This window comes from Pongo abelii, chromosome 5 (genome assembly GCF_028885655.2).
Source record: "Pongo abelii isolate AG06213 chromosome 5, NHGRI_mPonAbe1-v2.0_pri, whole genome shotgun sequence".
NCBI classification, from domain to species: Eukaryota; Metazoa; Chordata; class Mammalia; order Primates; family Hominidae; genus Pongo; species Pongo abelii.
This window is the reverse complement of record NC_071990.2, coordinates 3,906,497-3,932,272: the sequence shown is the minus strand read 5'-3', so window position 1 is coordinate 3,932,272 and position 25,776 is coordinate 3,906,497. Positions and strand designations below refer to the sequence as shown.

General features: G+C 39.6%; 1 protein-coding gene across 6 annotated transcripts in view; it reads right to left on the bottom strand.

Moving 5' to 3' along the window:
• PRP4K (pre-mRNA processing factor kinase PRP4K) overlaps positions 1–25,485 on the bottom strand; it is a 40,724-nt gene extending 15,239 nt beyond the window's left edge. For 4 of the 6 annotated variants that reach the window (XR_010140188.1, XR_010140189.1, XR_010140190.1 and 1 more), the window contains exons 1-6: positions 25,301–25,484; positions 14,123–15,319; positions 9,329–9,502; positions 5,932–6,087; positions 4,289–4,370; positions 2,850–3,060 (exon numbers count right to left, since the gene is read on the bottom strand). Coding sequence is in view for 1 of the 6 variants with exons in the window: in NM_001132751.2 (NP_001126223.1) it covers positions 2,850–3,060; positions 4,289–4,370; positions 5,932–6,087; positions 9,329–9,502; positions 14,123–15,319; positions 25,301–25,341 (1,861 nt within the window). In the remaining 5 variants the exon portion in view is untranslated. 6 annotated transcript variants of the gene reach the window in all.
• Positions 25,486–25,776: the final 291 nt, after the last annotated feature.

Below are 25,776 nucleotides of genomic sequence, written 5' to 3'. Positions count from 1 at the left end.
GACACCAGCCTGGCCAACAAGGCGTAACGCCATCTCTACTAAAAATACAAAAATTAGTCGGGCATGGTGGCAGGTGCCTGTAATGCCAGCTACTTGGGAGGCTGAGGCAGGAGAATTGCTTGAACCTGGGAGAGGGAGGTAGCAGTGAGCTGAGATCGCGCCACTGTACTCCAGCGTGGGCGACAGAATTAGACTCTGGCTCAAAAAAAAAAAAAAAAAAAAAAAAAGTTGAAAGACCCAATGTTAACTTTTACTATTCTTAGTTTACATGAATAAGCTAATAGCTAAGCGCAATGACTTTATATTAAAATAAAAGCTCATCTTTAAAAAAGGTTATTTGCACCTTAAATCCCAAAAGGTTAATATTTCCACTATAGATCTAAATCTCTATGTATCTCTCCCTTTAAAAGTCCAATAATCCCATAGAAAACTTGGCTAAAAAATAAAAGAAGTTTCTAGAAAAAAAAATCCAGTCGTTTTAACCATATGAACGCATGCTCATTATCACTTACATTAAGGGAAATGCAAATTAAAACTACAATGAGGTATCAATTTCTGACCTCTGATACTAGCTAAACATCCAAAAGTCCAACAACATTCTGGTAGCAAGGCTCTGGATATACAAGCACTCAGAAAGACGGCAAAATGGTATAACCCTTATAAAAGAGTGGAATTTGGTAATACATAGCAAAATTATATATTCACTCCCTCTTCTGACCCGGCAATCCCACTTCTAGGGAACTATCATAAAATACAGTGGCCAAGAATTAAAGAATGACTTAATGCACAACGCCATTATAATCAGTACCCAATGAACAGGCAAAAACTGGACACAATTCAAATATCAAAGAATGACTGAATAAACTATGGCAGAGCCTATAAAAAGGAGTGAGGAAAAGCATATTGTTCTATGTATAGTCCGGTTTTGTGTGGGTAGGTAGGATACAACATATACACACATACATGAAAGAATGTATTATTAAGAAAAAAAAGATGATTCCTAAAATCAAAAGCAAATGAAAATAAACCTAAGCCTATCAAATTTGTGGCATACCATATAGAGATTTCAAATGATTCTAAAAGACAGATAATTGTGCCTATACAACTTAGAATGTATCCTAAAAACAACCACTGAAATTTTAAGCCACAGTTAGTACATCTAGTAACGATAATCATACTGATGTCTTATGTGTATAAGTTTCAAGATAACCTATCAGTAATCATGTTAGGAACTAAATTTTTCACTGTAATAAAAGAGATAGAAATATAAAATCTTAAGTTAATAAACCCCTATAATCTCAATTTTAAATTGGCAATATCTGTGTAAACTCCTCCTTTCCAAAAGAGTATCTACTTCCTAACTTTGTCCAGTGCAAAGGCCCAGAAATCACAGACACTAGTAAGTGTGCTGTGATGTCTAAATGGCATTTCCTATTAAATGGAACCAGGGATCCTTGGAAAAATAGCTGATTCTGCTCTGGGCAGGACATGCACAAGATAAACCTGTGCATCTTGCTAGAACAGGAGTCAGTAAACTATACACAGACTGTGAGCCAAATCTAGCTGGCTGCTTCTTTCTGTATGGCCTATTTTTACATTTGTAAGTGTTCGGGGAGGGGGGAAACAGAATACTTTGTGGCAAGTGAAAATTAGATGAAATTCAAATTTCAGTGCCAAAGTTTTTTCTGGAACATAGCCATGTCCGTTCAACAATGTACTGTCAGCCGGGCGCGGTGGCTCACGCCTGTAATCCCAGCACTTTGGGAGGCCGACAGGCAGATCACGAGGTCAGGAGATCGAGACTATCCTGGCCAACACAGTGAAACCCTGCCTCTACTAAAAATACAAAAATTAGCCAGGCGTGGTGGCAGGCGCCTGTAGTCCCAGCTACTCGGGAGGCTGAGGCAGGAGAACGGCGTGAACCCGGGACGCGGAGCTTGTAGTGAGCCGAGATCGCGCCACTGCACTCTAGCCTCAGTGACAGAGTGAGACTCTGTCTCTTAAAAAAAAAAAAAATAATAATAATAACCATGTATTGTCTGTGGCAGGTTCCTGCCCTCCAACAAGTTCACTATATGGAACTGTAGAGGAAAAGGCCAATATAATTACTAAAGGCTCAACCATTTACTACCTAACCTCTTAGACAAAAAGTTTGCTGGTTCCTGTTCTAGAAAGTAAGAAAGCTATATTGAATACTAAAGGGCTGGGCCAAAAGGACAAGAGAAATCAACTGAAAAAGGGCTCCTTTCCCCAACCCAGTTAGAGAGACCAATCTGAGCTTCAGAAAGAAAAATAACAGCACCAGATCGAAACACATCAAGCACATAATGACACCAAATGATGAACACCTAACAAAACAGTCAAAATCTCATTAGATATCTCTGGAGGTTGCTAGGGCACCAACTCTATTCTAAAAATAAAGAAAATAATAAACATGTATTTACTCTGCCTTTCCTATACAAACTATCTTTTGGGGTAACCAAAAAGTGGAAACCTCTTATTTAATGTTTTAAAACATTAATGTTCTTAACTGATAGAGATACAAACAAAGTACTCAGAGGGGGAATAAAATCATAATTGGATTTGCTTTAAAATAGCAAGCAAAACAAAAGGTAATGAGTATGTGAGAGTTCAGTATACTATTCAGGATACGTGAACTAATAAAAACCCATTTATAGAGAACATTTGTAAGGACATATTTAATATTATATTACTGCAATATTTAGCAGAAGCAACATGTCTAATCCCCTTTACTTTTCCCAATCCCACCCCAAATAAGGTCTCTTATTATAGTTATAGAGCTAAAAATCCAGAGACAAGCGCCGCCAGGACAAAACTCTATCTCTCACCATTATTCTGTTCAACTGTCATTAGATTATGCTTGGCTTTCACTGAGGCCTCAAATGTATCAACATTTTCCCGTTCATACTCTTTAACATCAGCAGCTACTCGCTCCAGAATGTCATCTGGAGATGGTGATCGTGTTCTCGTACTGCTCTGAGGGCTGCTTGGTTCAGATGGCACAGACATATTGCTATCTTCAGCAAGGTATTTATATTTCTGTAATAACAATACAGAAGATAATACTTTCATAAAATTGGATGCTATCCAAATACATTCATGGCTAAGAGTTGCTGCAGTGAAAAGTTAAGAGAACGTATCAAATAATGTAACAAACCAAAAGGTATTTATTGGTTCAATCAAATCCACAATCCCTTACGTAATTTCTAAATTCACAAAAATCTGAAAGTTTTTCTTTCTTCGGTGCACATTCATCAGGTGGCAACACTGGACCTTATCAGATGAGATACCATTTATTGTCTTATTTTCTCCCCAGTGTGACTATTATAGTATGCCTCACTGTAGAAATATTAATGTGTTTGATTATGGGGTCTGCTGCAGACCCCACTGATGGCACATAATAGATGCACCATATCACCTTTCTAAAACTCAAAAATTTCTGAGTTCCAAAGCACATATGGCCCCAAGGGTTGGAGGTAATGGGTTCTGGACCTGAGCAAGAATAAAAAAAGATTCATCCACATCTTCAGGGATATCACTTTATTAACTACAATTTTACCAGTGTCTCAGAAAAGTAAGCTTCCTCCGGAATTAGTTTTGCCCTACTTCCTTTCTGGTGATGAAAGTTCTGTCCTTCACTCCAACGTGGCATACTGTTACCTGATTTACGGTTTGCTATGTGTGTTTAGGTAAGCTGCCACAGCTGTTTTCTCCTTTTGTCTTCTAAGGAAGAGCTGACAACCTTCCATGTCACCAAACCTTATAATTAAATGGCTATATCAAGATCTTCCCCACCCAATCTTCTTCATCATCTGGCTCTAGTCTTAAAATTATTTTTCAAATGTTTCATTTAAACCACCACATTCACATTACAAAACTTGCCATTACCAAATATTAAAATATTTACTTTATTCACATAGTAACATGCATAATTCTTTGCTAAATAAAATTCCTCCAGTTTATTCTATACTCATACATGTTCATTAACTTAAAAAGAAAGCAAACTTCAGATTCTCATGTTTTATAGAAGAGGTTTACATCAGAATTCTATGTATAAACAACCAGAATTCTATGTATACCCAACAAACAGCAACCATCTCAGTTTTAGTAACTAAAAAAATGATCATTTTTTCAAACCTCACAAAGATAATTTTATATATACTCTCCTTTTCTAAGGACCTGTTCAACTGTTATTAATGTTACATTTTTGTTAAAGTAAAAAAATCTTTTACTACAATAATGATTATTTTTCATTAAAATCACATACCTGAACAATTGCCTGCCTTTGGATTCTTCTCTGTTCTATTAGGGCTTCTTCATCTTCTTCCTCTACATCAAAGTCTTCAAGGCTTAAAGAAAAATTCAAACACCCTTAAGAGATTGTAAAACCATACCCCTTATACATTTTAAAGTTAAAGGCAGGTATCAGTAAGTTACAGCAAAAGTCTTAAGTCCTATTACTTTTATTTCCAAACCATCTCAGTTAACTGCCTGGTTTGGAATGTGGGGAAGTAACATAACCTTTGTCTCAGTTTTCTTCTCATCTATTTCATGGCACCAAAATTGGGAATAAAAGAAATAACTCCAGGTTTACAAAAGTTGCCACTAGTTTTTCCATGACCTTAGTAAAGTCACTTTACCTAACTAGTCTTAGTTTTCTCACCTATAAAATGACGGCAAGGGTAAGATAAGTAAATTGCTACCTTTTCTGGATGTCAGAACCGCCTGAAAGCTCAAGAAAGCTATACCTGTATTTCCCTATCAAAAATGCACATGCAAACATGTGCATATAATCTGAAGGGGAATGTGGCTCTACTCCGAAACACCGCCCCCAACCCTCCGCACTTATCCCTCAAATACCACCTCCACAATCTTTATGATCCTTCCCAGTGCAACTTTTTCAATGATCTTACCTGCTGAATGTTTGCTGCAGAAGAATAGGCAAACTACACTCTGATTATATCAGAATCTATGTAGAATGCCCTTCCCCCATCCAACTTTAATCACCTGGTTTTAATCAGGGTTTTTCATCCTTAGCATGATTTGTTTTTTGATATGGATAGTTATTTTTGTGTGTGTGTGTGTGTGGGGGGGGGGTTATCCTGTACATTGTAGAATGCAGTATCCCTGGCCTCTAGCCAACAATCACAACAAGAATTGTCCTCAGACATGTCCCCAGGGAGGCAAATAACCTCCTGTTCAGAATGGCTCTAGATTTGTCCCATTTATTTTTGAGATATTCCACTTAGACAATCAAGTCTGCATTTTATTTATTTTTGTTTTTTGAGACAGGGTCTCACTCTTTTTGCTCAGGCTGAGGTGCAGTGGTGTGATCAAGCTCACTTCAACCTTCTCCCCCCAGGGTCAAGCGATCCTCCCACCTCAGCCTTCTGACTACAGGCGTGTGCCACCAGGCCTGGCTAATTTTTGTATTTTTTGTAGAGACAGGGAAAAATGTCCCCACAATTGTATTAGACACTTGAAATGTTTCTACATTTTCACGTTGTAAAAAGGACACTCATCACAAAATAGCCTCAATTGCAAAGTATGTATCATCTAACACAAACTCAAAGGTCTAAACTTTTATAGAAAATTCCTCCCAAAATCTAGTAACTCTGGCTGGCAGGACTAATGTATGTAGTGTTCATAATAAAAACAAAGGGTAGGCTCACAATAAAATGAAGGCCCAATATTCACTCCAGCCAAAGCTGAAACACCTAAATTCAGAAAACCGCCCACTAACTCTGTGATACGACCTACACAATATTCACAAAAGACTAATTTTCAAATTCAGAGCCAAATTAATGGAGCCACTTATAATATTTTGGTGGAAATTATTCAACAATTTCCAAGTCAAATAAGACTTCTCTAAACTGGAAAAACAAAGTTATGGGAAAGTTCTATTCTTACTTATCATCAGACGAAGATTCCTGCTCAACTTTCATTCCTTCAGAAAGACTTCCTTTAAATTTATCTTCCTTTACTTTGCTTCTGCTCCTTCGTCTACGACCACCCCGTGATCGAGACCGCCTTCTCAAGCGTGATCTGCTCCTCCGACCTCTGTCCCTATTTAAAGAAGAAAAGACAGGTATACATTTTTTTTAAATGTCAAAGTGGGAAAGGCATGCATGTGTGGGCACAGGGGATATGCAGAAATTCTACTTTCTACTCAATTTTGCTGTAAACCTAAAACTCTTCTAAAATATAGTCTATTTTTTAAAAAGGTCGTTTGAAAATTTTAAGTAAAGGAACAGAACATCAGAAAGACTGAGATAATCAGCTTAGCTGAAGATAACTAAAACATACCTACTCCTTATCAAATTCCGAACTAAGAAATTATTCCCATGGATATGAACTTGAACTTGAATATAAGCTCTATGGGGATAAACACCTACTGTTTCTTTGTATTCTTATAGCACCAAGGTTGTATACACAGGCACTGGAGTAAAGGGAGAGACTGAAAAGTGGCAAAAGGGAACTTGGAGTGATGAAAACGTTCTCTAACTTGAGTGTGACTTATGTGTCTGTCAAAATTCACACAACTTTACAACAAAAAGCATTTTACTTTATATAAGTTATATGTATGTTTCAATGAGCTCAACTTAAAGAAAGCTCACTAACATGACAGTAAATGAGTACTTAAAAAAAAAAAAAGCTGGGGGCTGGGTACGGTGGTACACACATATAATCTCAGCACTTTGGGAGGCCAAGGCAGGCAGGGAGCTTGGGAGTTTGAGACCAGCCTGGGCAACATGGCAAAACCCTGTCTCCACAAAACATACAAAAAAATTAGCTGGGTGTGGTGGTACGTGCCTATAGTCCCAGCTACTGGGAGGATTCCTTGAGCCCAGGAAGTTGAGGCTGCAGTGAGTCGTGATCGCACCACTGCACTCCAGCCTGGACAACAGAGCAAGATCCTACCTCAAGAAAGAAAAGAAAAGAAAAGAGAAGAGAAGGGAGAGGGGAGAGGGGAGAGAGAAAAGAGAAAGATGGGAAGGGAAGGGAGGGGTGGGGTGGGGAAGGGAGGAAAACCCTCAGGCAAGGAGAATGTCAAGAGAGATGATAGCAGAGATGAGAATAAAATCTCAGAATGTGCAAATTGGAGTAAAGAATAGTAACAGATCAAATTGAGCTGAATATTGGTCCAACATGAACACACAAGGTAAATCAGAAACAGTCAGAACATGTCACAACACCCCCAGAAAGCCTCAGGAATTGGAGACTCCCTATCCTCTGCAAGATGGTGTGAGGTAAGAGCTGAAGACAGAATTGATTGAAAGCCTTTATAAACAGCCAGACTCGGTACAGTCCCCTCCCCAACTCAGTGGAAAATGTCAACCACTCCCTTCACATTCTAGCAGAACACTTAAGATTTACTTTCTAGAGAAGTGTTGGTCACTCCAGATGCTGAGAGGCACATACCAAAGATAGACGGATTATAAGGAAGTTTACATTATGAAGGAAGAGAACTCTACTGGTAGCCAGGTCTATTTCCCAGGAGGAAATGAAAGGATTCCGGAAAACTCACAGCCCAAGAAAATACATCTACAGTCACTGATATCCAAAAATATCTAATTACTCTGAAGTGATAGCCACTAGCTGACAAGTTCTACACTGTCACAATAGAAGAAAAAGCCCATCCAGCTTTCTCAGTACCTAAATATTAAGTCAGAATAGGCAGCAATGAAGGATCCAGCTGTGTGAGGAAAGTCTTCAGATGAAAAGGTAAACATGCAGCAAAAGGAACCTGGGAAGAAACACAATATAGCAAAGAAAACTATAAAGAACAAAAAACTCACAAAATAACCTCGCTATTGTCTGAGAGATAAAAAATACTATTTCCGGAAAACAAGAATAAAACGTTAATACGTGGAACAATACAGACAGTCCAATTGGAAAAAACAGAAAGAAAGAAAAAAAAAAAAGCACAAAAATTTCCCAGAAGGCCATAAACTCCCTGCTTTAAAGGGCCTATCTAGTAATTAGCAAAATAAATGGGGATAATGATCCACATACCGAGGCACATAATAAAATTTCAGAACACAAGACATTTTTTATGAAAAGGGAAGAGAGAAAAAAGCAAGTCTTGAGATCAGCTTGGAGCCAGAAGACTAGCAGTGTGAGAAGGAAGGTCCTCTCTTCCCTCCTCTCCCAACTATTTGCTCAGCAATGAATACATACACGATCACAATGATTATACTGACTCTGGAAGAACAAAAAAGTGTGATGAAATTAGGCAAAAGTGAAACATGGGTGAGGGGTAGTATTAAAAACCCTCATTGTGGCTGGGTGTGGTGGCTCACGCTTGTAATCCCAGCACTTTGGGAGGCCGAGACGAACGGAGCATTTGGGGTCAGGAGTTCGAGACCAGCCTGACCAACACAGTGAAACTCCATCTCTATTTAAAAAAATACAACAACAACAAAAAAAGCCAGGCATGGTGGCACGCGCACCTCTGTAGTCCCTGCTACTTGAGAGGCTGAGGCAGGAGAATTGCTTGAACTCAGGAGGTGGAGGTTGCAGTGAGATCGCGCCATTGCACTCCAGCCTGGGCAACAGAGTGAGACTTTGTCAAAAAAATAAAATAAAATAAAACCCCTCATTGACCAGAGTGTACTCAGACCACGCATTTCCACTTCTAGGAATACAGCATACAAAAATTCTGAAAGATAAGTAAAGATGGCTACAATATAAGCCTTTGTTTTTTAAAAATTATATTCATTTATTACTTCAATTAAAAATGTTAAAAGGTTGGCGAACAAATACCCATTTATGTTTTATATCAAAATATTTCACGTATGTATGAATTTTAAAAAATGATTCCCCGCTTTATAAACCACCTTTTTAACCTATTACTGACTACATATGCTTCAGATAAAATGGTTTCTATGGCAAATTAAACAGGCCTTTGCCAAAGTCTACAGTAACTATCAATATGCAAAATTAATATAAAATGTAAGAAACTGGGCTATATATTTACTACTATATGATCTACCTTGCCGGTTAAAAAAAAAAAAAATCCCCAAGCCTGGCTCATTTAGTATTGAATTTATAAAAGAGAGAAAAAAGTCTTACTTTTAAAAGATTAATTTTATTGCATCTTAAATGAGCAACGATTTGTTTAAAATTCAAAGGAAACGATATAAAAGAAAACCCATGTGTAGAGATTGCTGGTAAAAGGAAACCATGGGAACACAACTATGATTTTTCAGAGAAAACTGGTCTAAAAGAAAACCTACCAACTGAGCTCATTGGTGGTTCAAAAACATTCAGAGTTTAACGAATCACAAGGATGAAATGTCTTTACCTTCTCCGAGGAGATCTGCTTCTTCTTCTTGGAGACCTGCTACGTCTGAGTGGGGAACGAGACCTCCTTCTAATGGGAGATCTACTTCTTCTTCGGGTTGGAGACCACCTATTGATGGGGCTGGCATCTTTTGATCTTTCACGTCTACTGAGGATATCATCTCGAGGTCGTGTTCTTAAGGGGATCAAATGCAAGTTAAAAGAAATATAAATCAAAGTAAATGAGTTTTTTCTATATGCAAGGAACATCTATAAGAAAAGCCACATTAGCCTAAAGAAAGTGAACTCTGATTAATGTGTTTTGTAACAAAACTTACTCAGATGACCACAATGACATTTTGGTGTTATTGCAGGCAAACAATGAAAGGTCTTATTTCCTCTGGTCCCACAATTTGAAGAATTACTAAAGGTTATTCTTTATATACTGATAAAGTCACTGATTCTAATTTCAAATAAACAACTCAAATAAAACCTCCCCAAGTGAGTATAATACTCCATTTACTCCAATATTCCATTTTCATTGACAACCTTTTCTTTCTACATCCTGACATTTCTCCAATTAAGGATCTTTTTTTTTTTTTTTTTGAGACAGGGTCTGTCACCCAGGCTGGGGCGCAGTGGCGCAAACATGGGTCACTGCAGCCTTGTCCTCCCAGGCTGAGGCAATCCTTCCACTTCAGCCCCCCTGAGCAGCTGGAACCGTTAAGGGCATGCCACCACACCTGACTAATTTTTTGTTTTGTAGTGATGGGGGTCTCACTATGTTGCCCAGGCTGGTCTTGAACTCCTGGCCTCAAGTGGTTCTCCCTTGGCCTCCAAAAGTGCTGAGGTTACAGGTGTGACCCACCATGCGCGGCCAAAAATCTTCTTTTTAATGTCAAGTATAATAGGCCAGGCACAATGGTTCACACTTGCAATCCCAGCACTTTCAGAGGCTGAGGGAGGACCGCCTGAGCCCATGAGGTTGAGGCTGCAGTAGCTGTGTTTGTGCCATTGCAGCCTAAGTGACAGAGTGAGAACTTGTCTCAGAAAAAAACAAAAATAGTAGCTAGGTGTGGTGGCTCACACTTGTAATCCCAGCACTTTGGGAAGCTGAGGCAGATGGATCACTTAAGCTCATGAGTTTGAGACCAGCCTGGGTAACATGGTGAAACCCTATCTCTACAAAAAATGTAAAAATTAGCCAAGTGTGGTGGCATGTGCCTATAGTCCCAACTAATAGGGAGGCTCAAGTGGGAGGACTGCGTAAGCCTGGGAGGCAGAGGTTGCAGTGAGCAGAGATCATGCCACTGCACTCCAGCCTGGGTGACAGTGTGACCTCCAGCCTCCCCAGAAAAACCCCACAAAAACCCAACTTTTCAACACTTATCACACAAGTACCTTTCAGTGAATTTTACTCTTGTTTAATGTGATATTTGTATTACAACAGGCCTTTCTACAGCTTAATTTTTTAAAACAGGTTTTGAACATTTCTTAATGTTATTCCAGGTTTGGTCACAACTATTCAATCTGAACAGTCAGATTGTAAATAGGTTTGTCTCCATAATCAAATAATTTTACAGCATTTTCCTCATTTATTATTATTATTATTTTTTGAGATGGAGTTTCGCTCTTGTTGCACAGGCTGTAGTGTAATGGTGTGACCTCGGCTCATTGCAACCTCCGTCTCCCGGCTTCAAGGGATTCTCCTGCCTCAGCCTTGAGTAGCTGGGATTACAGGCATGAGCAACCATGCCCAGCTAATTTTAAATTTTTAGTAGAGACAGGATTTCTCCATGTCGGTCAAGCTAGTCTCGAACTCCTCACCTCAGGTGATCACCCGTCTCGGCCTCCCCAAAGTGCTGGATTACAGGCGTGAGCCACTGCAACCGGCCTTCCTCATTTAATAAAAACCTAAAAACACAACCTGCCTTGCACGTTTCAGCACAGTATACAGAACCCAAGAATCTTTCTCTGATCCAGCCAAAATGAGCAAGGTAGACTTTGACTCAGATCTATAGTGCTTACTTCTTGGTAGTGGTTACTTCTTGATAGGGCCATCTGAGGAAACTCTTTTATTTAATCTGCTCACACACACGCACAGTCTCAAAAGACCAGTTAAAAAATATAAATGGGCTGGGCGTGGTGGCTCACGCCTGTAATCCCAACACTTTGGGAGGCCAAGGCAGGCAGATAACCTGAGGTCAAGAGTTCGAGACCAGCCTGGCCAATGTGGGGAAACCTCGTCTCTACTAAAAATACAAAAAAAAAAAAAAAAAAAAAAAAAAAAAAAAACCTTAGCCGGGCATGGTGGCGCGCGCCTGTAGTCCCAGCTACTTGGGGAAGCTGAGGCAGGAGAATTGCTTGAACCCAGGAGGCGGAGGTTGCAGTGAGCCAAGATCACACCACTGCACTCCAGCCTGGGCGAAAGAGGGAGACTCCATCTCAATAAAACAAAACAAAACAAAAACAACACACATATATTTGTGTATATATATGTATATATAAACGGATGGGATAAATTAAACTAGTATAGAAGGAACAGAGTGTTGTCTGCTAAAATGCAATGAAAATAAACGGTGGCTCAGGCCTGTAATCCCAACACTTTGGGAGGCCGAGGTGGGCGGATCACGAGGTCAGGAGTTCAAGACCAACCTGGCCAACATGGTGAAACTAACAAAAATTAGCTGGGCATGGTGGTGCATGCCTGTAATTCCAGCTACTTGGGAGGCGGAGGCAGGAGAATCGCTTGAACCCAGGAGGCAGAGGTTGCAGTGAGCCGAGACCGCGCCACTGCACTCCAGCCTGGCAACAGAGTGAGACTCCGTCTCAAAAAATAAAATTAAATAAAATAAATAAATAAATAAAAATAAAGAAAATAAAAATGTTCACCCTCACTAGTCACCTAAGAAATTTCGATTAAAACAATTTTTGGGTTTTTTGTTTTGCTTTTAAGAGTGACAAAATACTATATGGTATCCTGGTAATAAAGGTTTTCCTAAACTTTTCTAATAAAGTTTTAGGAAAAGGGGCAGTTTACATAGTCATAGAAGTAGAAGTAGAAATTGATCTAACTTTCCTGGATGGAAATTTAGCAATAACTTTCTAAAATGTAAATGTACATACCCTGAGACTTTGCAAGTCTATGGGTCTTCTATGAGTCTATTCTATAAAGAAACCTCACACATAACCAATGCACATCTTCTCATATAATAGTGAAAAACCGGAACCAACCTAAATTTTTCATTAGTTTCAATAGGAGAATGATACTATAATACATCTACACTGAAATACCAGTTACTGTTAGGCAGAATGAAAAACAATCTATATGTTTTGTCGCAGAAATGTTTCCTGAAAAAAGCAAGCCATATGTGAATATGAATAATATGACTCCAGTTTTGTAAAAAAAAAAAAAAAAAATCCCTCATATCCATGTTATTGTCTGTACAAAGAAAGACCTAAGATAACATAAATTTCTAAGGAGTGGTAGTGGAGAAATGAAAAGGGAGCCAATTTACAGGCTTATTTGGATTCCTCTTTAATAAGTATGCGCCACTTTTGTAATTTTAAAAAATATTTTTGTTTCAAATACTCAGCTCTAGTCCTTAATAAACACTTCAGAATTTGCTCTTCAAACAAAGCAAACTGAAAGACCACCAGGATAATTAATAAGCACTTGAGATAACAGAATCAGTAAAACTAATCACCGCCTCAATCCAGGAAGCCAAAGGAAAAAGGGGCTATTTCATTACAGTGCCACTCGGAAGTAAAGAATCAAGACGCTCTTAAGACACAGCACTTGGAAATAAAATTTGAAATTTCTCTGAAAATATGATGACTTCATTTTCAGGGTGAGTTTATATTTACACCCATTCACAGAAAATATTATTATGAACACAGTAAATGGCTAGGAATTGATAACATCCTTATACAGTATAAGCCAATACTCTTTTAATAAGCAAAACCTGGCTGGCAATTTCATAATACTTAAATATTAAATACAAAAAAGACATTAAGAAACCCGTTTCTAAAGTAGTTTAAGTGGTATAAACACTCCTCCCCGCAAATACTTTCGTTCTATGATCCTAGGTAAATTATACACATTCTCTGATTCTATTTCATTTATAAATTAGCTATGAGAGCCCCTTCACCTCATGAGTTAAGATAATCACATGAGGATTTATAAGAACTAAGACAATATATTATTCAAATAGTACAAAATAATTTCATATACTATTCTTCTTAAGCTTAAGAGCTATTACTTTTCAACAATGAGATTATATGTATTAATACAAAATTTTCCATTTTAATTATACTTTGGGGACCAAAAAATATTGGTATTGGTTTCTATTTATACTGTTAAAATTTAAAACTCATGCAAATACAAGAGAATGAACAGAACACAATTGTTAAACTGATTACTTTTCCCCCTTTTCAAAGTTAAGAGTTTCAGCCTACACTGTTCATGAAGTAATAATCCTCTCTCTAAACGCCCCCAATGAAGATTTATCAGCCAAATTACATGGATTGAAAGAAGTGCCTTAGCAAACTAGGTATTAAATCAAGAATGTGAAAAAACCCAATTCTATCATCAAGCTCAGTATTTGTTAAACACCTACACTTAAAATACTCATCGACAAAGTGCAAATATTAACATGGTTAATGGACTGGGTTACTTAAAATTATGAAACTCATTACTACTTCATTTATTTTTATTTTTACTTACTACTTCATTTTTAATTGTACACAAGTTCTAGTTTTCCGTTTAAAATCTCATGCATTGGTAAAAAGCTTTAACATTTTGTACACAAGTTACCTTGGAGAAGAAAGTCGTCTCCTCTCTGGTTCTCGTCGTTTTCTTTCTAAGGATCGGCTCTTGGCTCTTCTCCCAGGAGACAGTGTCCGCGAGGGGGATTTGCTCTGCTTAGATCTTCTATCATTCAAAAGTGGAGACCTGCTTCTTCTTGATTTATCACGTGGTTTTGGAGACAAACTTCTTCTTTTAGGACTACGACCAGGTCTTCTACTGGGTGACCTATTTTCTTTCCCAGATGAAGCATCTTTAGAGGGAGATTTAATTGGCTTCTTTTCTTTATCAGTTTCAGACCGTTTTGATTTTCTCTCTTTGGACCGTGACCTTCTGTCTTTGGATTTACCTCTTAAATCAACTGGGGATCTAGATTTTTTACCTCGATCGCGACTTCTACTTTCATTTATAATTGGGGATTTTTTCCTATCTTTTGATTTACTTTTATCTTCAATTTTAACCTTATCATCAGTAGGAGATCTGGCCTTACCAATTTTCTCTTGAGATCGCCTTCTAAGGGTAGGGGATTTTGATTTCCTTGCTTGATCTTGAGACTTACTTCTTTTGGATGGGCTTTTAGATTTTTTCCTCTCCTTTGACTTGCTCCTAGTTGTTTTCTCTTTAATGATTTCAATACCCCCCTTACTTTTCTTTTTATCAGACCTATGTCTAGTCCGTTCTTTGGATCTGCTTTTACTTCGTTTTTTTGTAGTAATTTTATTGTCCACAAGTTCAAGTTTCCCCTTTGTACTTGAAGATCTAGTACTAGACCTATTTCCGTTTCTTGCCTTTTCATGAATCTCCCCCTCTTCTTCAGAGCCAGACTCATAACCTTGCAAAATGAGCCCCATACCAGACTGGACCTTTCCTTCCATTAACTCATTATCAAGTTCGGCCTTAATCAAGGCTCTCTGTTTTTCCAAGTCTTCTAGCAAAGCTAAATCATCAAGTTTAGTTCTTTTTGCTGGAGACATACCCTCTTTATCAGAAGCATCAATAACCTCTTTTCTTTTGTGTTTCTTATGTTTATGCTTATGTTTATGTTTTTTATCCTTGTCTTCTTCTGAGGAATGTTTATGTTTCTTATGTTTACTTCTGTGTTTATGCTTCTTTTTTTTGTGACGACTGTGCTTATTTTGAGACTGGTCTTCTGATACTTCTCCATTTTCTTCATTTATACTCTTTTCAGAATTAGCATCTTCCATTCTATAAATATATCAAACACATTTTAAAATCGTATCATTTATCAAGTATTCAAAGAGTCATAACAAAATAACAGCAATGAGAAAATACATCTCAATGTAATACATGAAGTCAGTCACTAAAATTTTTTCAGAACAGCTTCAGACATTTTATTTCAAAGAAGGTCTACGGCAAGAACTGAGTTGGATAGGATACAACTTTATTGTGTTTCTAATGGTTGAACTCACTATTAGAGGAAATCCCTAATGCAGTGAGCTTAAAAATTACAGGTTAGAGAAAAAGGGAAAAGCAAACCAGGCACAGCAAAACCTCATTAACATTGATTTAGTACAAGGAGCCACTCAGTAACTTAATTTTTAAACCAACATTTCTCACACATTAACAACCAAAGGGCCCGTTTTCTTTTTTAATAAGACCTACTAACTATTAACATACACTGGAAGACTAATTCCTTCTCCACTTGAAATTCATAAAACTTGGTGTCTACAGTAAACCCAGCAGGTCACTTGTTTTGAGCGGATTTCATCTTACACCTTAAAAACAAAGCAAAACAAAACAAAACTCTAGAGCCAATACTGAGCTATACCCAAAATAAGCACTCAATCAATGTGCATTGGTAGCTGATCCTGATGATGGTGATAGTATAAACACATCCTCAGAAGTTAAATCTTCAAAGTGAACTAAACCAGAAGTTAGGACTCTAGGCTTGTAGTAAGCAATCATATGACATTAGGTTGAACCACATGGAAGGGCCTTTTGTAAGTCAACAAGTCTAATACGAGTAATTTAATATAGTACAGCCCAATATTCATTCAGCAAGTGATTTACTCTCTCTGAATTTCAAATGAGAATTCAGTTTCCCAAAAGACATTCACATTAACAGATGCTATGGAAATAAATAAATAAATAAAGTGGGGGATTCTGTGCTTAAATGTTTGGCTTATGCTGAGTTAAAAAGTTTATGATTCTAAATTATTTTATCAAGCCCTTGGTGTTTAATAATCCCAGGTTAAATACTGGTTCAAAAGCATTATTTAACTTTCTCTTTAAAAGTTACTCCATAATAAACCATCATCCTAGAATACCAGACCAAAAGTGGCCTTAAATTATCTAGATTCAGGCCATCATACTATTTTTGGAGAAAGTTATGGATTATTTTGTCAGGTCTTCATATTATATACTCCTATACTTTCAGTAAGTTTATCCTTGCAACCTAAGAATTCATCAGTCTACTCACAATCTCTTTAACATTTAAAAAAAACTCACCAACCACGGGTAAGCATTAAGCCACGTGGCAGGAAAACAGATGTACAAGCCAGGCATGGTGGCTCATGTCTATAATCCCAGCACTTTGGGAGGCCGAGGTGGGCGGATCACCTGAGGTCAGGAGTTCAAGACCAGCCTTACCAACATGGGGAAACCCCGTCTCTACTAAAAATACAAAAATTAGCCAGATGTAGTGGCACATGCCTGTAATCCCAGTTACTCGGGAGGCTGAGGCAGGAGAATCTCTTGAACCTGGGAGGCGGAGGCTGCAGTGAGCCGAGATTGAAAGAAAGAAAGAAAGAAAACAGATGTACAAAACCAGTATTTGCCTCCTTCAAAGAAATTAATGTCTGGTGGAAAACTAAGTCACATGACATAACCATAAAATACTGGAGAAGTACAATGATGAAGACACAAACAGGGGCATTATGGGAACACTGAAGGATCACCTAAACTCATTTCGAGAATGGTCAGGGACAGTGTTTTGTAGATCACAGAAAGAAATCAATTTGTTAAGCAGGGACGTTAGGAGGAGAGAAGAAACGTTTACTGAGAAAGGACAGGGATTAAAAAATAAAGGTTGGCCCAGGCACAATGGCTCACATCTGTAATCCCAGCACCATGGAAGGCCAAGGCAGGAGGATTACTTGAACCCAGGAGTTCAAGACAAGCCTGGGCAACATAGTGAGACCTCATCTTTACTAAAAATAAAAAAAATTAGCTAGGTGAGACCTCATCTTTACTAAAATAAAAAAAATTTAGCTATTCAGGAGGCTGAGGTGGGAGGATTACTTAAGCCTGGGAGGTCAAGGCTGCAATAAGCCACGATGGGGCCACTGCACTCCAGCCTGGGTGACACAGCAAGACGCTGTCTTTAAAAAAAAAAGAAAAATTAAGTAACACTGCCCTAGAGAATGAGTAAGGAATTAACAAGAAGGGAAAAAGGTGCATTTCAAATAGAGAAAGAAGGTGACAAAAGGCAGTTATATATAGCAAACTTCAAGTAGATCAGTGTTGTGAAAGACACTGAGGTTAAGATTCCAAGTGGAGCCAGGCATGGTGGTGCACACCTGTAGTCCCAGCTACTCAGGAGGCTGAGGTGGAAGATCACTTGAGCCCAGGAGTTTGCAGTTGCAATGACCTATGATCACATCACTGCACTCCAGCCTGGGCAACAGAGAGAATTCTCCATCTCGTTAAAAAAAAAAAAGATCCCAAGTAGACCAATTCCAGGAGATGACAAGATAGTATATGATTCTAGGAGTGGGCAGTTGAGAGAGAATTAAAGGTTCACTGGAGTCACAGAGGCCCAGGAACTGCAAAAGTAGGTTGTCTAGCCAGGTCTCACAGTCTTGAATAAACTTGCTGGGAGAAGGAGTGGGGGAGAGAGAATGGTGGTATGATTGAGAAGTTATTAATTAGTTGACAACAATGAGGGGGAATGAAAAACACATAGCCACTACAGGGTATCATACTCAAAGAATGTTGATTTTTGGATGTCACATTGCCAACTTCCATTTCTGGCAGGAAAAGGTATTTAAGAGATGTGCAGGAGAAGCTACGTCCTCTGGTGAAAGTCAGGTTTTAATTTAGGTTGACTTCTCTCTAATGGAGTATGAGAAGACACATGACAAATACAGTAGTGTTCTCTGGATCATTAATTTTTCTCAAAGACTTGAAAAAGGGCAGTATCTTGGTATTATAAAAACACCACCAGGCCATGTGCAGTGGTTCACACTTGTAACCCCACACTTTGGGAAGCTGAGGTGGGAGGATTCCTTGAGCCCAGGAGTTCAAGACCAGCCTGGGGACCACGGTGAGACCCTATCTCTACAAAAAAATTTAAATTAACTGGGTATGGCAGCATGTGCTTGTAGTCCCAGTTACTCAAAAGGCTGAGGTAGGATCACTTGAACCCAGGAGTTAAAGTCTGCAGTGAGTCATAATCGCGCACTGCACTCCAGCCTGGGCAACAAAGGAAGACCCTATCTCAAACACAAAAAAACAAAACACCATCATTGTTTTATTATGGAAGGGAAAGAAGTCACATAGATTTCAGTAAAAAGATTCCAAGACATTTCAACTTTGTTCTTTATATAGGCTATATTCTCATCCTTTTTCCCCAGAAATCTCCCACCCCATAATCCAGAAGGTCTTTTTTTTTTCCTGAACCTTGACTTACAGGGGGAAAAGTCTGAGAAAAAGTTAGGCTAATTCAAGTTATGAAGGTAGGAGAGTCTTTAAAGATTGAGAATGATCTTTAGGCATATAAAATCTATGTCCCAAAGTACAAAATTCTAGTCACTAGGCTCAAATTCAAAATTACCTAAAGTTTTGAGTTTTAACTCAAGACTGTCCTCAAGACAAAGGATAGTTGAGTGGTTAAGCAGTCTCTGGAGCCAGACTGCCTGGGTTCAAATCCCAGTTCCATTACTTACTAGTTGTGTGGTCTTGGCAAGTGATCCTCAGGCATTTCATCTACATGACGGAGAAAATAATAGTACCTACCTGAAAAGGTGTTATGAAGTTTACACAGTGAATAGATGTTAAATGCTTATGACAGTGCCTAGCACAGACCAACCCCTACCCCCCCCCCCCCCACCAAATAAGCTATTATTATTGTATAGATGCTAGATAAATATACTTATTCACAAAAGTCCTGTGGAGCTGAGACGGCTGCTAATAAGAATGTTATTTTTAGGAATAGCATCAAAGAGCATAGATTCTGGAGTCAAACTACCTGGTTTAAATGCTGCCTCCAACATGACAAAGCTATTGTGACCTAAGGCAAGTTGCTCTTCTGTGCCTCAGTTTCCTCAACTGTAAAAAATGGGGAAATAGTACTGACAAATCATAGGCTTATGAAAATTAAATGAGTTCATAGTATAAAAGGCTGTCACACTAAGTGTTCAAGAAATGTCTCTCCATTTGAGTTGAGACTTTTGAGTTTCAAGGGACTTGCCTAAGGTCACACATAAAACAAACCAGTGAGAAGGCTGTTATTTCAAGTCAGTCAAAAGACCTTCCATTTGATTAAGATGCTTTACAAGTCAGATTATGTCACTACTCTTTGTGAAACTTTATTGCTTTCTACCTTATTCAGAGAAAAAGGTCCTATACTTACAACCCCAACATCCCCCACACTCTAAACCTAACACTCTTCTCTCACGGTCACCCTGCTCCAGCCACACCATGTTCCTTGAATAGGCATCCTCACATCTCAGGTATGTGGTACCTGTTTCTCCTGCCAGGAATGCTTTCCCCAGATACATGCATTCCTGGCTACCTTTGCCTACCTTGTCTTTGCTTAAACGTCACTTTCTCAAACAAGTTTTCCTGATCAATCCATTTTAAGTGTAAAACCACCCCACTGCACACATATTCTCCTTCTGTGCTTAATATTTTTCTCCAAAGCAATGGTTATCACTAATACAATTCTTGTTTGTCTCTCCCTATCATAATGTAAGCACTATATGAGCAGAATTTTTATTTTAGTTCACTGCTCTAAGGGCCTAGATTATCTAATCTATAGCAGGTGCTCAGTAAGTATTGTTTGTGTCAATTATACATACAGAATAACATAAGGCCGGGCACGGTGGCTCATACCTGTAAACCCAGCACTTTGGGAGGCCGAAGCAGGCAGATCACTTGAGGTCAGGAGTTCAAGACCAGCCTGGCCAACATGGTGAAACCCTGTCTCCAAAAAACTAGCCGGGCATAATGGCGGATGCCTGTAATCCCAGCTACTCCGGAGGCTGAGGCAGGAGAGGTGCTTGAACCTGGCAGGCGAAGGCTGCAGTGACCCAAGATTGCGCCATTGCACTCCAGCCTAGGTGGCAGAACAAGACTCTGTCTCCAAAAAAAAAAAAAAAAAGAAAAAGGCTGGGCACAGTGGCTCACACCTGTAATCCTAATCCTAGCACTTTGGGAGGCCGAGGCGGGTGGATTACCTGAGGTCGGAAGTTCAAGACCAGCCTGACCAACATGGAGAAACCCCATCTCTACTAAAAATACAAAAAAATTAGCCAGGCCTGGTGGCGCATGCCTGTAATCCCAGCTAGTCGGGAGGCTGAGGCAGGAGAATTGCTTGAACCCGGGAGGCGGAGGTTGTGGTGAGCTGAGATCACACCATTGCACTCCAGCCTGCGCAAAAAGAGCAAAACTCTGTCTCAAAAACAGACAAACAAAAAGCACATAAAAGTTGTCTAAAGTTGGTTTACACTATCTATTATAGACTCTTAGAACTTGAAAGTTAAGATTTTGCTTTGCTCAGTTTTATCTCCAGTGCCTCACACAGTGCACACACATAGTAGGCACACACCTATTTTCTGACTGCGTGATATTCAAAATTACTTATATTTCATCAACCCCTCCCAAAGGAAAATCAGTTTTTTGAACCCTTATCTTTTCTAATGCTAACAATTTACAAAAATCTTAGGAGTTTCATTAAAAATTGTTACGAGTTTACCCATAGAGGAATCAACTTCTATCAAAAGAAAATCTAGCTCCTAGAGCTTCTGGGAATTAGAAATACATCATGATGACCAGTATCACTGTAGAAGGGTCATTCCCATGAGTGACTAGTTTCCATTGTAAATTAATGAGTATTATCTCAAGAAATAATGAGTAGGTTCCTGCTAAAAATGCTACCAGCTCGGTACAATTAGGTTAACCTTAATTATAGCATTTTCTTATACAGGGGCTAGGCATACAATGGATCTTTACCAGTCTCAGCTCATCTCTCAATGCAAATGTCACAAATCACAACTAAAGTCTGACCAGGTCAATCTGGAAAACTTGAAACATTGAGTCAATGGCATAATGTATTACATACAATGGGCTTGTGCTAAAATAGCTAAATTAGGTTTATTATCAACGACTTTCTTCTAAAGCTCAAGAAAAAGGTTTCTTGTTAAGAAACCTAATGGTCCTCTTGGATAGTTTATACTGACAAAAAATATAGGCCATATACACTTCATTTATATAAATTTACGCTTTAACATTTTACAATTTAATATCCCACATTTAGCCAAGTGGATGTGTATACCAACCTGGTCACAACAGGTTTATCACAACACAAATATTTATTGAGAACCCATTGAGTACTGGATAACATTCTTCAGATCACATTATTTGGAAGCAAAGGTGAGTGAGAAGTGCAGACAACATGGGGTTGCTTAACAGTATTTATTTGTTTTGTTAAGTTTTACCTTTTAAAAAACCCAAGTCTTGAGGCATCCAGCACAATGAATGAAAATCGTGGAATGCCTTTAAAATAACATAGTCACAGTCAGGTGCAACGGCTCATGACTGTAATCCCAACACTTTGGGAGGCTGAAACTGGCGGATCACCTGAGGTCAGGAGTTTGAGACCAGCCTGGCCAACATGGTGAAATCCTGTCTCTACTAAAAATACAAAAATTAGCAGGGCATGGTGGTGCATGCCTGTAATCCCAGCTACTCAGGAGACAGAGACAGGAGAATCACTTGAACCTGGGAGGCAGAGGTTGTAGTGAGCCGAGATTGCGCTACTGCACTCCAGCCTGGGCAACAGAGACTCGGTCTCAAAAAAATAAAATAGTCACCAATCACCAACCACCAGTGTTATTTTAACTTCTTCTTTCACATTTTTTTTTCCAAACAATAGTCTTAGTGAACTTATCTGGTAGGCATTCAAAATATACAGAGACACAGAGAACTGACTGATTTAAATCTGCGTATGAATAAAGCCGTTTTTCAGCTAGACAATTCTTTAAAATTTTTTTTTAGTGGTGAGCAAAGTGAACGCCACTGCTATTTACCAGGAAAGTAATTAAGCCTATTTCTCTGACAAGTTAAAATGTATATATCTTTTAAGAAACTGGGTCTCACTATGTTGCCTGGGCTAGATTCAAATTCCTAGGCTCAAATGATCCTCCTGCCTCAGACTCCCTAGTACCTGCAGCACTTGAGCCCAGTAGTTCAACAACAGCCTGGGCAACATGGGAAGACTCTGCCTCTACAAAAATATTTAAAAATTAGCTAGGCATGGCCGGGCACGGTAGCTCACGCCTGTAATCCCAGAACTTTGAGAGGCTGAGGTGGGCGGATCACGAGGCCAGGAGTTCGAGAGTAGCCTGGCCAACAAGGTGAAACCCCGTCTCTACTAAAAATACAAAAATTAGCTGGGCGTGGTGGTACGTGCCTGTAATCCCAGCTACTCAGGAGGCTGAGGCAGGAGAACTGCTTGAACCAGGGAGTCCAAGGTTTCAGTGAGCCAAGATTGCACCACTGCAATCTAGCCTGGAGAAAAAGTGAGACTCCGTCTCAAAAAAAAAAAAAAAAAAAAAAAATTAGTTGGGTGTGGTGTCATATGCCTGTGGTCCCAGCTACTCCGGAGGCTGGAGTAGGAGGATCACTTGAGGCTGAGGCTACAGTGAGCCATGATAATGTCACTGTACTCCAGTCTGGGTGACAAGAGCTTGTGTTTCAAAAATAAATAAATAAAACGAATAAAAAGAATTAACGTAGCTATAAAAATCAGAATGGGTCCAAAAGACTAACTAGTCTTAAAACCTTCCCTCTGGTCTCCGCTTTGCCAAATCAGGTTTGAGAAATTAGTTCTCAATAAATTAGACATGTCACATCAAAAAATGGATCTTTCCGGGACAGTGGAAAAAAACAAAAATAATTTCATACTTGAAAAGCAATTTAAAAAGAAGCCACATTGTATAGTGGGAGGCCAGACAGTACAATAGTTAGCAGCAGGGCTTTAGAACCAGACTGCCTGAGTTTAAATGGGTGTGCCATGAGTGTGACCTTGAGCAAGTTACTTAATTTCTCTGTGTTTCAGTTTCATCATCTCTAAAATAAGGAAAAGAAAAGTATCTACCTCCATAGGGTTGTTAAAAGAATTAAAGCCTTCAGGGAGCTTAAAAGCTGCTTCTTATATTTATTCTTTCTAAATTTTCTGTTTTGAATAGATTCTATATAACTGTAAACTACTCAGTGTTCTCTGAAGAACTGTTGTAGACACTATATTCAGGGACTCACTATGAGCACCAGGCATAGTGTTTGCTTTCATACCAAATGGTTATCTTCTTTGTTAAATACTTTCAAACTACTGAAAGTGAGACATATACAGACCAAATATTCCATTTACACCAAGTGCTCCGTGGGGAAGGGAAGGGAAATTAAAGATTATCTCTGTTACTCATACAGCAGAGGCCTAAATATGTATTTTTTAAATTATTAAGTCCAATATTATTTGAATACAGTATGTGAATAAACTATGGCTGACCCACTCCTCGAAATGAATCTGAAACATCCCTAAAATCAAATAAACGGACATAATACTACAGAACTTTTCAGATTAGTAGAAAATGTAACCACATAGCATGAGATCTGCACTGTATTGGCATAAACACTGTAACTGTGCCACACAATGAACTTGGTGAGAAACAGTAAGAGGTTAAAGCTAATTTAAAACTTCAGAATCCATTTGTTCTCTGCTAAGTCAAATTGTAAAAATAATACAGCAGTTTTGAAAAGCTCTTAATTAAAAATTCCGTTTCTCTGCCTAGCTGAGTAATGCAGATGATTGAGGAGCCCAAAACTGGATGCACAGCAATTAAGTGTCAGGTTGTCTGGTGGCAGATTTCTTCTATTGCTCAGTCACAAGTTGCTGGGAGACTATACCTCTTTCTAAGATGGCTGGAAACAGATCAGACAGTGCAAATGCAAAAAAAAAAAAAAAAAACGGTCGCTATAGGAACATTGTCGTAAAATCCATTCTCTCTATTAAGGTTCTTGTTTGAGTTTTCCCAACATAGACATGAAGAGCAAAATATTGCTTTTAGTTAACCAATGGTTAACCTTTGCAGCATACACACGTATTTTTTTTTTCATTTTTCATTTGGCCGCATGGATTCTTAATATTAGCTTAATTATAGACATAAAGTGGTTTGGCAGTAGCTAGCAATTCCCACTACTCCTTCCACTCGTCCTCCTAAAGAAGGGTTATAAACTCAGGCAAAAAAAAAAAAAAAAAAAGCCAGGCCTCAAAACCAAAGACTCTATCTTACTTTGCCTCAAGTTTGCAAGTTGGTAAAAAAGCTGCCGGTAGGGACTCAAAACAAAACAAAACAATACTGGGTGACTGCTGGACTAAAGAGTACAAGGTGACGAGATCAAGTATCCCGCTAGCCACAGACTAGCTCTGGGATGGCCAGAGAGTGTGACCCCAGCACCTCCGCTCTCTGCTTTCAGGTCCTAAACTGACACCAGTAAAAGGACGACTGGGGGTACCGCATGAGGAAGAAAAGACTTCGGGCTTGGCCCGCCTGCTGCCACTGACCCTCGTGTCCCCAACACCGATGCCGCTAAGAGCTGCGGCCAAGGAGCTCAGATGGGTCCCCAAGGGAGGAATAGGCAAGCGCGACCTCACTGCCGCGGCAGCCGCCACGCGCACCGGACCTGTAGAGGCCGCTCGCGCCTACGCCTCCCGGGGCAACGACGCGCGGCAGGCCGCGGCCGCCTTCACCCCAGCAGCCGCGGCCTCCGGGAGAAGGAAGCTCGAAGGCCGCCTGCTCCCCACGCCTCCCACCCCACAACGGATCGCGCCGGAAAAGGCAAAGTTTGACTCTCGCCGTTAGGCCCGAACTTTCCCGCCAGCCCGTGCAGCTCCCACTCGGCAGTCCCCGGGCTCCAGCCTCTGGCCCACTCACAGAGACTACTTACTCTGGCTGCTCCCGTAGCGACTGGGTCTCCGCGGCGGCCATCTTGAACTTCCTGACTCCTCGGCGGCGGTGGCGGCAGCTCCCGGACGGTGGAAGGTAGGGGAAGTGGAGGAAGAAGGAAAAGAGCTGCCGCGCATGTGCTGACCGCGTAGGGAAGAGCGGGGCTCTGAGTCCGCGCTAAGAATCCGGATATAAAACCCCACGTCCCGGGACTAGCGCGCGGCGTAGTGTCGCAACTTCCGGGAGCGTGGTGGGCGGTGCTGCTAAGGATTGAGGGCGAGTGTCAAGCTTGAGCTCTTCAGTCAATGCTAGAAATGGACGTTTAGTTATTGAATCCCGCTAACGAGGGGAGCCAACTAGAGAGGGATGTCCGCATCGGGCGTGCAGTTCCAAGAACTGATTGGCTGTGGAGATTAGAAGTTGGGTGAAAATTCTCTTAAACTCGGGCAAACGAATTGATGATTTTTCCCCTGGTCG